At 39.7% G+C, this 14226-nt stretch overlaps 1 protein-coding gene across 14 annotated transcripts in view; it reads right to left on the reverse strand.

The window, feature by feature from the left end:
• CNKSR2 (connector enhancer of kinase suppressor of Ras 2) overlaps window positions 1-14226 on the reverse strand; it is a 550079-nt gene that overhangs the window by 245511 nt on the left and 290342 nt on the right. For all 14 annotated transcript variants that reach the window (XM_069761485.1, XM_069761477.1, XM_069761484.1 and 11 more), the window contains one exon: window positions 12106-12239. In XM_069761485.1, the coding sequence (XP_069617586.1) occupies window positions 12106-12239 (134 nt within the window). The remainder of the gene's footprint in view (window positions 1-12105; window positions 12240-14226) is intronic.

Genomic DNA, 14226 nt, shown 5'->3' on the forward strand with positions numbered 1-14226 from the left:
GTGTTATTTCCTGCAGAGAGAAGTCCTGGCTGGATTAAATGATGGCGGTCTGTGCTGGATGAAAGATGAAGGACTTCACCTAGAGACGTCACTGGTGAGTCAGTGTGTTACCTATACACTGACACTATACACTGTATACTGTATACAGAGCTCCTGTGTATAATTTCACTAGTGATCACTGTATTATCTGTACACAGACACTGCATACTAAGTACAGATCTCCTGTGTATAATGGCACTTATGGTGATAGTATGGTGCTTTTTTTTAATTACTGATCAGAATTGTAGTATTCAGTCACTATGTGGTGGTAATATGTGGTCTGGACATGGTGTTGCGGTATTTGTTCCTTATATGTGATATTATTCGATCACTGTGGTGGTAATATGTCATCTGGTCATGGTGTAGCGGTATTTGTTCCTTGTATGTGATATTATTCGATCACTGTGGTGGTAATATGTCATCTGGTCATGGTGTTGCGGTATTTGTTCCTTGTATGTGATATTATCCGATCACTGTGGTGGTAATATGTCATCTGGTCATGGTGTAGCAGTATTTGTTCCTTGTATGTAATATTATTGGTCATTTTAAAAATTGAAAAATAAATAAAAATATACCTAAATTGTATTGCATATTTTAACAAATATTTAATAGGTTACAGTAGAGTAGGGCCCGGCCAAAAGTGTCTACCATGTTATGGTGGCGGCTTAAAAAATCTTTTGGCCAAAACAAAAGCTGCTGGCTATATTTATGATCTGGTGATGGGAACTGTTGATGTGTGATAGGTGAGAAGTGGAGTTTTTCCAAGAGAGAGCGGTGGGTCTGTGGACAGTTCGAGGGGTGGAGCGTGGAGGCGGGGCTGGGGTGGAGCCTGGGCGGAGTCTCAAGGGGGCCCCGAAAATTTTGCCAGTATGGGGCCCCGAAATTTCTAGTGGCAGCCCTGGGATCACAGATGAGGGAAGTTGCATTGGAATGCAGATGCCATGTCCAGAGTCCCCTGCTTAGCCAATGAAGGTGCAAAACCCCCAGGGCTTTAGGCAGAGGGGGGATATGTGACAAAGTCACTATTAACCCCTTTCTGTTATTAGACGTACTATCCCGTCGAGGTGGGCCCGTATGACCACCGACGGGATAGTACGTCATATGCGATCGGCAGTGCTCACGGGGGGAGCGCTGCCGATCGCGGCCGGGTGTTAGCTGCCTATCGCAGCTGACATTCGGCACTATGTGCCAGGAGTGGTCACGGACCGCCCCCCACACAATAACCCCCGGCACACCGCGATCAAACATGATCGCGGTGTGCGGCGGTATAGGGAAGCATCGCGCATTGAGGGGGCTCCCTGCGGGCTTCCCTGAGCCCCCCGCAGCAACGCGATGTGATCGCGTTGCTGCGAAGGTCTCCCTACCTCCCTCCCTGCAGCAAGGCCCGGATCCAAAATGGCCGCGGCATCCGGGTCCTGCAGGGAGGGAGGTGGCTTCACAGCGCCTGCTCAGACCAGGCACTGTGAAGCCTGCAGCACTGTAAGTCAGATCGGTGATCTGACAGAGTGCTATGCAAACTGTCTGATCATCGATCTGTGATGTCTTCCACGGGACAAAGTTAAAAAGTAAAAAAAAAAAACATTTCCAAATGTGTAAAATAAAATAAAATAAAAATATTCCTAAATAATGAAAAAAAAATATTATTCCCATAAATACATTTCTTTATCTAAATAATAAAAAAACAATAAAAGTACACATATTTAGTATCGGCGCATTCGTAACGACCCGACCTATAAAACTGGCCCACTAGTTAACCCCTTCAGTAAACACCGTAAGAAAAAAAAAAAAAACGAGGCAAAAAACAACGCTTTATTATCATACTGCCGAACAAAAAGTGGAATAACACGCGATCAAAAAGACGGATATAAATAACCATGGTACCGCTGAAAACGTCATCTTGTCCCGCAAAAAACGACCTGCCATACAGCATCATCAGAAAAAAATTAAAAAGTTATAGTCCTGAAAATAAAGTGATGCAAAAATTATTATTTTTTCTATAAAATAGTTTTTATCGTATAAAAGCGACAAAACATAAAAAAATGATATAAATGAGGTATCGCTGTAATTGTACTGATCTGAAGAATAAAACTGCTTTATCAATTTTACCAAACGCGGAACAGTATAAACGCCTCCCCCAAAAGAAATTCATGAATAGTTGGTTTTTGGTCATTCTGCCTCACAAAAATCGGAATAAAAAGCGATCAAAAAATGTCACGTGCCTGAAAATGTTACCAATAAAACCGTCAACTCGTCCCGCAAAAAACAAGACCTCACATGACTCTGTGGACCAAAATATGGAAAAATTATAGCTCTCAAAATGTGGTAATGCAAAAAATATTTTTTGCAATAAAAAGCGTCTTTCAGTGTGTGACGGCTGCCAATCATAAAAATCCGCTAAAAAACCCGCTATAAAAGTAAATCAAACCCCCCTTCATCACCCCCTTAGTTAGGGAAAATTAAAAAAATGTATTTATTTCCATTTTCCCATTAGGGCTAGGGTAAGGGTTAGGGTTAGGGCTAGGGTTAGGGCTAGGGTTAGGGCTAGGGTTAGGGCTAGGGTTAGGGCTAGGGTTAGGGTTAAGGCTACAGTTAGGGTTGGGGCTAAAGTTAGGGTTAGGGTTGGGGCTAAAGTTATGGTTAGGGTTTAGATTACATTTACGGTTGGGAATAGGGCTGGGATTAGGGTTAGGGGTGTGTCAGGGTTAGAGGTGTGGTTAGGGTTACTGTTGGGATTAGGGTTAGGGGTGTGTTTGGATTAGGGTTTCAGTTCTAATTTGGGGGGTTTCCACTGTTTAGGCACATCAGGGGCTCTCCAAACGCGATATGGCGTCCGACCTCAATTCCAGCCAATTCTGCGTTGAAAAAGTAAAACAGTGCTCCTTCTTTTCAGAGCTCTCCCGTGTGCCCAAACAGGGGTTTACCCCAACATATGGGGTATCAGTGTACTCAGGACAAATTGGATAACAACGTTTGGGGTCCAATTTCTCCTGTTACCCTTGGGAAAATACAAAACTGGGGGCTAAAAAATAATTTTTGTGGGAAAACAAAAAGATTTTTTTATTTTCACGGCTCTGCGTTATAAACTGTAGTGAAACACTTGGGGGCTCAAAGTTCTCACAACACATCTAGATAAGTTCCTTGGGGGGTCTAGTTTAGAATATGGGGTCAATTGTGGGGGTTTTCTACTGTTTAGGTACATTAGGGGCTCTGCAAACGCAATGTGACGCCTGCAGACCATTCCATCTAAGTCTGCATTCCAAATGGCACTCCTTCCCTTCCAGGCCCTCCCATGCGCCCAAACGGTGGTTCCCCCCCCACATGTGGGGTATCAACGTACTCGGGACAAATTGGACAACTTTTGGGGTTGAATTTCTCCTCTTACCCTCAGAAAAATACAAAACTTGGGGCTAAAAAATAATTTTGGGGGGAAAGTTTTTATTTTTTTATTTTCACAGCTCTGCGTTATAAACTGTAGTGAAACGCTTGGGGGTTCAAAGCTCTCACAACACATCTAGATGAGTTCCTTAGGGGGTCTAATATCCAAAATGGTGTCACTTGTGGGGGGTTTCTACTGTTTAGGTACAATAGGGGCTCTGCAAACGCAATGTGATGCCTGCAGACCATTCCATCTAAGTCTGCATTCCAAATGGCGCTCCTTCCCTTCTGAGCCCTCCCATGCATCCAAACGGTGGTTCTCCCCACATATGGGGTATCAGCGCACTCAGGACAAATTGGACCACAACTTTTGGGGTCCAATTTCTCCTGTTACCATCGAGAAAATACAAAACTGGGGGCTAAAAAATAATTTATGTGGGAAAAAATTTTTGTTTTATTTTTACGGCTCTGCATTATAAACTTCTGTGAAGCCCTTGGTGGGTTAAAGCGCTCACCACACATCTAGATAAGTTCCTTAGGGGGTCTACTTTCCAAAATGGTGTCACTTGTGGGGGGTTACAATGTTTAGGCACATCAGTGGCTCTCCAAACGCAACATGGCGTCCCATCTCAATTCCTGTCAATTTTGCATTGAAAAGTCAAACGGCGCTCCTTCCCTTCCGAGCTCTCCTATGCGCCCAAACAGTGGTTTACCCCCACATATGGGGTATCAGCGTACTCAGGACAAATTGTACAACAACTTTTGGGGTCCAATTTCTTCTTTCTCTTGGGAAAATAAAAAATTTGGGGCGAAAAGATAATTTTTGTGAAAAAATTAGATTTTTTATTTTTACGGTTCTGCATTATAAACTTCTGTAAAAATTCCTGTGAAGCACCAGAAGGGCTAATAAACTTCTTGAATATGGTTTTGAGCACCTTGAGGGGTGCAGTTTTTAGAATGGTGTCACACTTGGGTATTTTCTATCATATAGACCCCTCAAAATGACTTCAAATGAGATGTGGTCCCTAAAAAAAAATGGTGTTGTAAAAATGAGAAAAAAATAAATGTTGGTTCCAAAATTGTGCTGATGTAAAGTAGACATGTGGGAAATGTTACTTATTAAGTATTTTGTGTGACATATCTCTGTGATTTAATTGCATAAAAATTCAAAGTTGGAAAATTGCTAAATTTTCACAATTGTTGCCAAATTTCCATTTTTTTCACAAATAAACGCAGGTAATATCAAAGAAATTTTACCACTATCATGGAGTACAATATGTCACGAGAAAATGTCAGGATCACTGGGATCCATTGAAGCGTTTCAGAGTTATAACCTCATAAAGGGACAATGGTCATAATTGTAAAAATTGGCCCGGTCATTAACGTGCAAACCACCCTTGGGGGTAAAGGGGTTAAAGTACTGGAGGAGAGATATGTGTCACTACATTTATTGGCGTCAGTGATCTAAAACCAGAGTATTTTCCTCCAGCACACTAAAGTGTTTTGAGGCTTACGCTATAGTTGCATAAATGGGCTGGTTTTATGTGGACATAGAGTGGGTGGGAAAATGTCCACCTTATCTCCACCTGCAGAGCCGACACCACTGTGTCCTGACAGGTCCGGTGTGATTTCACAATCATGTGATCAGTCACATGATGGAGGAGTCACATGGTCTGGGGCTTTAGTAGCTGGCTTCCAAAGATAGCAGTGTTCAGTGTGCCTGGAAAGGAAGCAATCCAAGAAACTGTTTGTGTCTGTGTTGTATGCTAAGGACCTGAACCATGGACATTGCTAACCATGAGCAGGCTTATCCCCCCTAGGAGAAGGACTGTGTTTTGTTTTGCCAAGAGGCCCGTGTTTATTTTTCCCAGCTAGGTTTATGCTGCCTTTAATAAACCAAGCATGTTCTTAAAGAGACAGTGTTCCGTTTCTATCTCTGCGTCCAGCCGAGTGAGCCATTCTACCACAAAGCATTAAAAGCTAGGCAGTTCTCTATTTTTCTGTTACAGAGCTACAACTCAAGTAGTTTAGAAATTGCACGAAAACATAAAAATAACGTGGCAACTTTTTTTTGGGAGTGACAGTTTTTTTCTGGAAGAAAGAATACACTTCCCCCTTATAGTACAATTAGGCACATGGTACAGCATCATGATATATATATATATATATATATATATATACACTTTATATAACACACACTCATACATAAAGTAGGTGACGTAAGTACACTGTGTCCAGAATTATTAGGCAAGTTGTATTTTGATCACATGATACTATTTATACATATTGTCCTACTCCAAGCTGTTCAGGCTTGGGAGCCAACTACCATTTAAGTAAATTAGGTGATGTGCATCTCTGTAATGAGGAGGGGTGTTGTCTAATGACATCAAAACCCTATATAAGATGTGCTTAATTATTAGGCAACTTCCTTTCCTTGGGCAAAATGGGTCAGAAGAGAGATTTGACGGGCTCTGAAAAGTCCAAAATTGTGAGATGTCTTGCAGAGGGATGCAGCAGTCATGAAATTGCCAAACTTTTGAAGCGTGATCACCGAACAATCAAGCGTTTCATGGCAAATAACCAACAGGATCGCAAGAAGCATATTGGGCAAAAAAGGCACAAAATAACTGACTATGAATTGAGAAAAATCAAGCGTAAAGCTGCCAAGATGCCATTTGCCATCAGTTTTGCCATATTTCACAGCTGCAACATTACTGGAGTAACAAAAAGCACAAGGTGTGCGATACTCAGGGACATGGTCAAGGTAAGGAAGGCTGAATACGACCACCTTTGAACAAGAAACATAAGATAAAACGTCAAAACTGGGCCAAGAAATATCTTAAGACTGACTTTTCAAAGGTTCTATGGACTGATGAAATCAGAGTGACTCTTTATGGGCCAGATGGATATACCAGAGGCTGGATCAGTAAAGGGCAGAAAGCTCCACTCCGACTCAGACACCAGCAAGGTGGAGGTGGGGTACTGGTATGGGCTGGTATCATCAAAGATGAACTTGTGGGACCTTTTCGGGTTGAGGATGGAGTGAAGCTCAATTCCCAGACCTACTGCCAATTTCTGGAAAACAACTTCTTCAAGCAGTGGTACGGGAAGAAGTCGGTATCGTTCAAGAAAAACATGATCTTTATGCAGGACAATGCTCCATCACATGCCTCCAACTACTCCACACCGTAGCTGGCCAGTAAAGGTCTCAAAGAAGAAAAAATAATGACATGGCCCCCTTGTTCACCTAATCTGAACCCCATAGAGAACCTGTGGTCCCTAATAAAATGTGAAATCTACAGAGAAGGAAAACAGTCCACCTCTCGGAACAGTGTCTGGGAGGCTGTGGTGGCTGCTGCACGCAATGTTGATCGTAAACAGATCAAGCAACGGACAGAATCTATGGATGGAGGCTGCTGAGTGTCATCATAAAGAAAAGTGGCTATATTGGTCACTAATTGTTTGGGGTGTTTTTGCATGTCAGAAATGTTTATTTCTAAATTTTGTGCAGTTATATTGGTTTACATGGTGAAAATAAACAAGTGAGATGGGAATATATTTGGTTTTTATTAAGTTGCCTAATAATTCTGCATAGTAATAGTTAGCTGCACAAACAGATATTCTCCCAAGATAGCCAAAACAAAAAAAAAAAAACACTGCAACTTTCAAAAATATTAAGCTTTGATATTTATGAGTCTTTTGGGTTGATTGAGAACATAATTGTTGGTCAATAATAAAAATAATACTCGAAAAAACAACTTGACCAAATAATACTGCAAACTTTGTATAGAACAAGTCAACAATTTTCTTAGTATATATCCCTAAAGATGCTATTGACATGAAATTCTCACCATATGTTGGTCACAACCTATCCAATCCACACAGGCAAATCAAACCATAGATAATTAAGTTATATGTAATATAATATCAGCTGGTTCAACTGATGACCTATAAAAAGGTGTTTCATTACCAAGGTGCCACACAAGAAACAGCAGTGACCTGTCTCAAGACTTTAGCAATCTTATTGTGGCAAAACATACTAATGGCATTGACAGAAGAATTTCTCAACTACTGAAGGTTCCAGTAACCATAATCCAGAAGTGAAAAGAACATCATATCACCATAAACCAGCCACGACAGGTGCTCCCCGCAAGATTTCAGATAGACGAGTGAAAAAATTATCAGAAAAGCTGCCCAAGAGCAAAGGACCACCTTTGGAAAGCTACAGAAAGACCTGGAATCAATAGATACAATTGTTTCAAAGTAAAGAATAAGTAATACACTCCATTTCTATGGCCTGTATGCACTCTCACTACACAAAACTCCATTGTCTAACAAAAAGCATGTTCAAACATGTTTAATGTTTGCACAACAACATTTAAACAAGCCTGTGAAATACTGGGAGAATATAGTCTGGTTAGATGGGACCAAAATTAAACTCTTTGGATCATCCTATTAGACACCATGTTTGGAGGCCAAAAGGCACTCCATATCACCCTCAAAACACCATACCAACATGAAGCTTAGAGGTGGGAACATAATTGTGTGGGGCTGTTTTGTAGCATACAGCACTTGCAAAATGAAGGATAAATGGAGAAATGTACAGAAATATCCTTGATAAAAATCTGCTGCCCTCTACCAGGATGATGAAGATTACATGAAATTAGAAAGAAAATAAAGCTGTTAGAATCACCTGACCTGAATCAAATTGAAAATTTATGGAAGGAGTCCATAAATGAAGCCCACGGTACCTTCAGAATTTGAAGATTGTCTGCGTGGAAAAATGGGTCAAAATCACAACTGAGCATTGCAGAGCTCGTTACTCCATACAGGAGGCATCTTGAATCGGTCATTACCAATAAAGGCTTTTATACAAAGTATTAATTACATTTTAGTAAGCATGTTCACTACTTTTTCCCGGTGTCATTTTCATTATTACACATAACTTTATTTGTGGAGATCTATGGTTTGAATTATTTGCCTGTGTGGGTTGGATTTAACTTAGAAAGTTGGAGGTGTGTTCAATACTTCGTTCACCTGCTAGAATATATTATATACAGTGCCTTGGTAAAGTATACGGCCCCCTGGAACTTTTCAACCTTTACTCACATATCATGCTTCAAACAAAGATACCAAATATAAATTTTTGGTGAAGAATCAACAACAAGTGGAACACAATTGTGAAGTTGAACAAAATTTATTGGTTATTTTAAATTTTTGCGGAAATTCAAAAACTGAAAAGTGGAGCGTGCAATATTATTCGGCCCCTTTAACTTAATACTTTGTTGCGCCACCTTTTTCTGCGATTACAGCTGCAAGTCGCTTGGAATTTGTCTCTCAGTTTTGTACATCGAGAAACTGAAATTCTTGCCCATTCTTCCTTGGCAAACAGCTCGAGCTAAGTAAGGTTTGATGGAGATCATTTGTGAACAGCAGTTTTCAGCTCTTTCCACAGATTCTCAATTGGATTGAGGTCTGGACTTTGACTTGGCCATTCTAACACATGGATACGTTTATTTGTGAACCATTCCATTGTAAATTTTGCTTTATGTTTGGGTGCATTGTCTTGTTGGAAGACAAATCTCCGTCCCAGTCTTAGGTCTTTTGCAGACTCTAACAGGTTTTCTTCAAGAACGGTCCTGTATTTGGCTCCATCCATCTTCCCATCAATTTTAACCATCTTCCCTGTCCCTGCTGAAGAAAAGCAGACCCAAACCATGATGCTGCCAACACCATGTTTGACAGTGAGGATGGTGTGTTCAGGGTGATGAGCTGTGTTGCTTTTATGCCAAACATATCATTTGGCATTGTTGCCAAAACGTTCGACAATCTGCATGATCCAGAGGATGCGTGGGAGAAAAAAAGGATGAGTACAATCAGAAGAACATCGTATAGCATGGGGGAAGGAAACATCATACTTTGAGGGAGCTTTTTCTGCAAAGGGGATAGGATGACTGTTCCGTAGTGAAGGGAGGATGGATAGGGTAATGTATCGTGAGATTTTGGCCAACAACCTCCTTCCTCAGGAGACCAACAACCTCAGTAAGAAAATTGAAGATGGGTCATGGCTGGGTCTTCCAGCATGTAATGACCTCAAATACACAGCCAGAACAATTAAGGATTGACTCCGTATGAATCATTTCAAGGTCTTGGGGTGGCCTAGTCAGTGCCTAGACCTGAACCCAATATAAAATCATAGGAGGGAGCTGAAACTCAATGTTTCCCAGTGACTGGTCCAAAACCTGAAAAATCTGTAGAAGATCTGTATGGAGGAGTGGGCCATAATCCCTGCTGCAGTGTGTGCAAACTTGGTCAAGAACTACAAGAAACATCTGACCTCTCTAAGTGCAAACAAAGATTTCTGCACCAAACATTTTTCTGTTATTTTATTGTATCAAACTCTTATTTCATGCAATAAAATGCAAATTAATTATGAAAAAAAAATCATGTAATGTGATTTTCTGGATTTTTTTTCAGATTCTGTCTCTCTCTTTTGAAGTGTACCTACGAAAAAAAAAATATATAGACCTCCATTCTTTGTAGGTGGGAAAACTTGCAAAATCGGCAGTGTATCAAATACTCATTTTCCCCTCTATATATATATTTATACACATACATATATGCACAGACAAATACATATACATATACATCTCAACATACTCTGAAGCCATCTGCTGAAATTATGATCTTTCATAAAAGTCACAGTTCCCAATGTGGTTCACCAATCACCATCTAATTTCCATATCACACACAGTGCAGTACAGTAAACGCCAAAGGAAATTAATAAACTTGGCAGTATGTCTTTTGAATGTGTTAATACTGTATGTAATTAATCTATGCAAAATAACATGCTTATTTTTAATATATGTTATATGTAACTTTTCTATGCTCCTATGTACAATTGTGGAAAACCAGTGTGGATCATGAGAGCCGTTCACAGTCTCTTGACAGGAATAGTTCTCTATTAGCTGCTGAAAAATCATTTTTACTCAAGAGACATACTAACCAGCAAAGTATAAAAAGTGTTTAACATTCAATGGGCATTACAGCACCATAGCGGTTGATTCGTGTATTAGATTGCTCACAGAATAAGGATGAATGAGCAGTTATCAACAAAGAGTAAGTACTTCAATCTGTTTATCCTGGATGTCTTTGCTACAGGGGATTTTCTATTATTTCTTTTGACAAAGTGGTAATAACAAATTGTATTCTGCGATTTAATTTTATTATGAAGTACATTATTGATGAAAATGGGCAACCTACTGCTTGTTCATCATGATGACCACCATTAAAAGTTAGCCAATGACATTTGAGATTTATTGACAGATCTAGTCCATCTTATAATGTATGTGGCCCACCTTTGCAGTTGAATAAAAAGAAAATTGTTTTATCTACCATTAAATATATCATGTAGATGGTTGTATATGGACAGAGGTAACAAAATAAATCAAAGAATGCGTATACAGCTGTCAGCCAAAATGCAATTTCTTCTAAGTCCACCTAGGGGGTTTGGGTTTTGCTATCAGAAGGGAATCAAATAGATCCCTCTTTTCCATAGCATATCTGTTTTTTTTGGAAAGGTGGGAGTCCCCATACATTTTCTATTCTGCCCTTTAGGTCATGACTGTTTTCGGATTCTGCCTGTTCCCCTTAGCCTACAGCAGTGTAATAGCTTTTTTCTCCAGCTGTGATCTTGATCCTGCCTCTCAGAACTGGTCCTGGTTATTTCTATATTTTGGCTCTCGAACCACAGCATACTGGTGCCACCATTACCCCAGCAACTCCGGTTACATCTGTTATGGCTACCAATGCACTGCTATTTTTCCCCACATTTGGTCATCATCTGTTATCTGGTATCAAGCAGACCAAATATATATCTTTCTCTGACAATTTAGGAACTTCCTGCATGACTCCTAGAGTCTGGATTATGATCATTATAAGGTATCTTCATAAACTTCTTTCTTTGGAAGACAAGAAAACTTCTCTAAATATCTCTCTTCGCCGAACTTTATTAAGTCATATAATTTGAGGGAAGCATTATGCTTGGAGGCATAAATACTGTGGCCTTATTAGATGATTTTACTCATGTTTTTGTAAGAAGGCTAGGTGAAATGATACCAAGTACATTGTTATTTTGTTGAGTCTTAGAACATATAATGCATTTCATATAAAGTAAAAATGTGCATTTTTTCCACATTTTGTTAAAAAAATAATAGCTTTCCTTTATTTTCTTAAGGCATCTTAATTTTAATCTACAATGATTTTTTTTTAATACTGTGTACTAGTATAGGTCTATATACTCGAATATTAGCCCGTGCGCTAACAGTATGCCCCTCCAACATACACATTTAATCTCATTACCCTATTAAAAAGTATTTACGATATATACTTCCAGTAAATCAGGGTACTGAAGAATCTCTAAAATTAGTATCATGTTTTAGGACATTTAATTTAATTTTTTTTTTATTTTCAATCTCACCCTGCAGCTATCGTGTAATTTTTAGAAGCTGACTGGGCAAAGGTTAAGGACAGAATTTTTGCTTCAATAAATTGCGTCATCTAATTTAATTTACGGTAACTTAAATCTGTACAGTATACCTATTTATCTGATATTTGTCTATGGAACTTGTTTCACCATCTTCTGATAAACATTATATTAACCTTGAAATATTATCATTCTTTGAGTCTTACCTTGGTGTGTATGGCTCTGCTGGAGGTGGAGGGATGAAAAGGTCTTGGAGTGCTGAGCTATCCCTTTTCGTAGGTGTGCTGATTGTGCTTGATGGGGTAGCTGCTCCACTTGTGGGGCTCCTTGGTATCAGGGGCTTTAAAAGAAATCATACAATTATTGCTATAAAATACTTGCATTAGTCAACCCAAATCAGCACACCTTTATTCTGGCACATTCTAAAATTTGTACATATGTTTCATAGTCTTCTCATATTCTAGAAAATAGTGCCAGTAACATGATGCGGCTTTTGACGCCACACTATGCTTTTTGACATGTGGTCAATAAAGCTTAAAAAAACAGAGCAAGCAATGCAGAAGACAGAAGAGTAACAGTGACTATCAATCAAGCTAAAGAGGCTGGTGCTAGGGGGGAGAAAAAACCTAAAGAAGCTGTAGCTCCTTAAGTGCTTTTTAACAAGTGTAAAGCAATATGATAAGGTGGCGTTCAGGTGGTGTCACAGTTAGGGATGGTTGTTCCTTGTGTGTTGGAGACGGCACAAGAGGAGAACGCGCTAAGGAGTTGAGTGGGTTAAAAAAGGAGTTCAGTAAGGGAATGGTGCATGGCACAGGGAGGTTTCTGATACAAATATTTGGTTAAACATTGTTACCTTTATTTGAATCCACCAGTTGATAGCCTGTGAATTTGAATAAAAGTAACCTTTTTTTTTTACTTAGTATTGTTATCAGAAACGTTACTGGTTGGCGCACCGTAGCCCTTTATGAATTCTTCTTTAACACAACAAGAGCTTTTGCAAATGAGTGAAAACATGTTTTACTCAGGAATGCAGCAACAGATAGCAGATATAAAGGTGTCAATCAATTTACAATTCAGAAGACCTGAATGTCCACACATGATTTTTTAGGGAGATAAATCTTACGGATAATTCACAGAACATGGACTCAAACCGACTGTGTCGCTCTCAGAGGTAACATTCTGCTGTGAATGAGATGAGTGATGTGCCATATATTCCAAAATACCCTGCAATTCCTCCCACCAATAGTCTGGACTTAAAGGGAACCTGTCACCTGAATTTGGCGGGACCAGTTTTGGGTCATATGGGCGGAGTTTTCAGGTGTTTGATTCACCCTTTCCTTACCCGCTGGCTGCATGCTGGCCGGAATATTGGATTGAAGTTCATTCTCTGTCCTCCGTAGTACACGCCTGCGCAAAGCAAGATTACCTTGCACAGGCGTGTACTACGGAGGACAGAGAATGAACTTCAATCCAATATTGCAGCCAGCATGCAGCCAGCGGGTAAGGAAAGGGTGAATCAAACACCTGAAAACTCCGCCCATATGACCCAAAACTGGTCCCGCCAAATTCAGGTGACAGGTTCCCTTTAAGGCTAAGGAAGCCAATTTTGAATGGCATTTTGTAGTACTATTGTTCGGACAGCTGGTGCCAGTGGTGTTGTTGGTACTTCTGTTATTAACTCCAACGTTCTTAGCAATAGCATACATATTTTTCTTTCACACTACCCTGACCATTGCCATTATCACCTTTTCTATAACTATGCATTTGGGATAAAACTATAATTAACTTATGAAAATCTTTTCAACCTCAATTACTCATCCTTTGCTAAAAAAAGACGCAACGAAAAATGCTAGATAGATAGATACGTCTGCAGAAAGCCAAATGTGGCAGCAAGCCACAGTACAGGTGTAGCTTGCACTGTTATCAAACTGGACAAGTACAATGTTCTAGAGTAGGAGCGCAAAAACATGCATAATTCATCCTTCTTTCCAAAAATAAGTAGGTAAATGTCCAAGACGCTAGCATCTGCAACAGGGTGCTGTACTTATGTGGTGTGTACAGCAGTAAAATGTGCATAGCAAAGCAGATATACTAAAAAAAATTGGCTGTGACATTCACATTTTGTGAGTTAGAGTTAAATGTTTGGATTTTGGGGAATGCACAATAAAAATAACTTATTACACTTTCCCAAAAAGTTGCTGAAGAGATGCAAAAAATAAAAATAAAAATCAGTACAGTTGCTTGTGACTAGCAAATACACAGTCTGACAGTTTTTTCCTTTAAAAAACACTGTACTGTTTTGCGATTGCTTTCTAGTGCATGAAGAA

The sequence above is a fragment of the Ranitomeya imitator genome, chromosome 3 (assembly GCF_032444005.1).
Source record: "Ranitomeya imitator isolate aRanImi1 chromosome 3, aRanImi1.pri, whole genome shotgun sequence".
Taxonomy (NCBI): domain Eukaryota; kingdom Metazoa; phylum Chordata; class Amphibia; order Anura; family Dendrobatidae; genus Ranitomeya; species Ranitomeya imitator.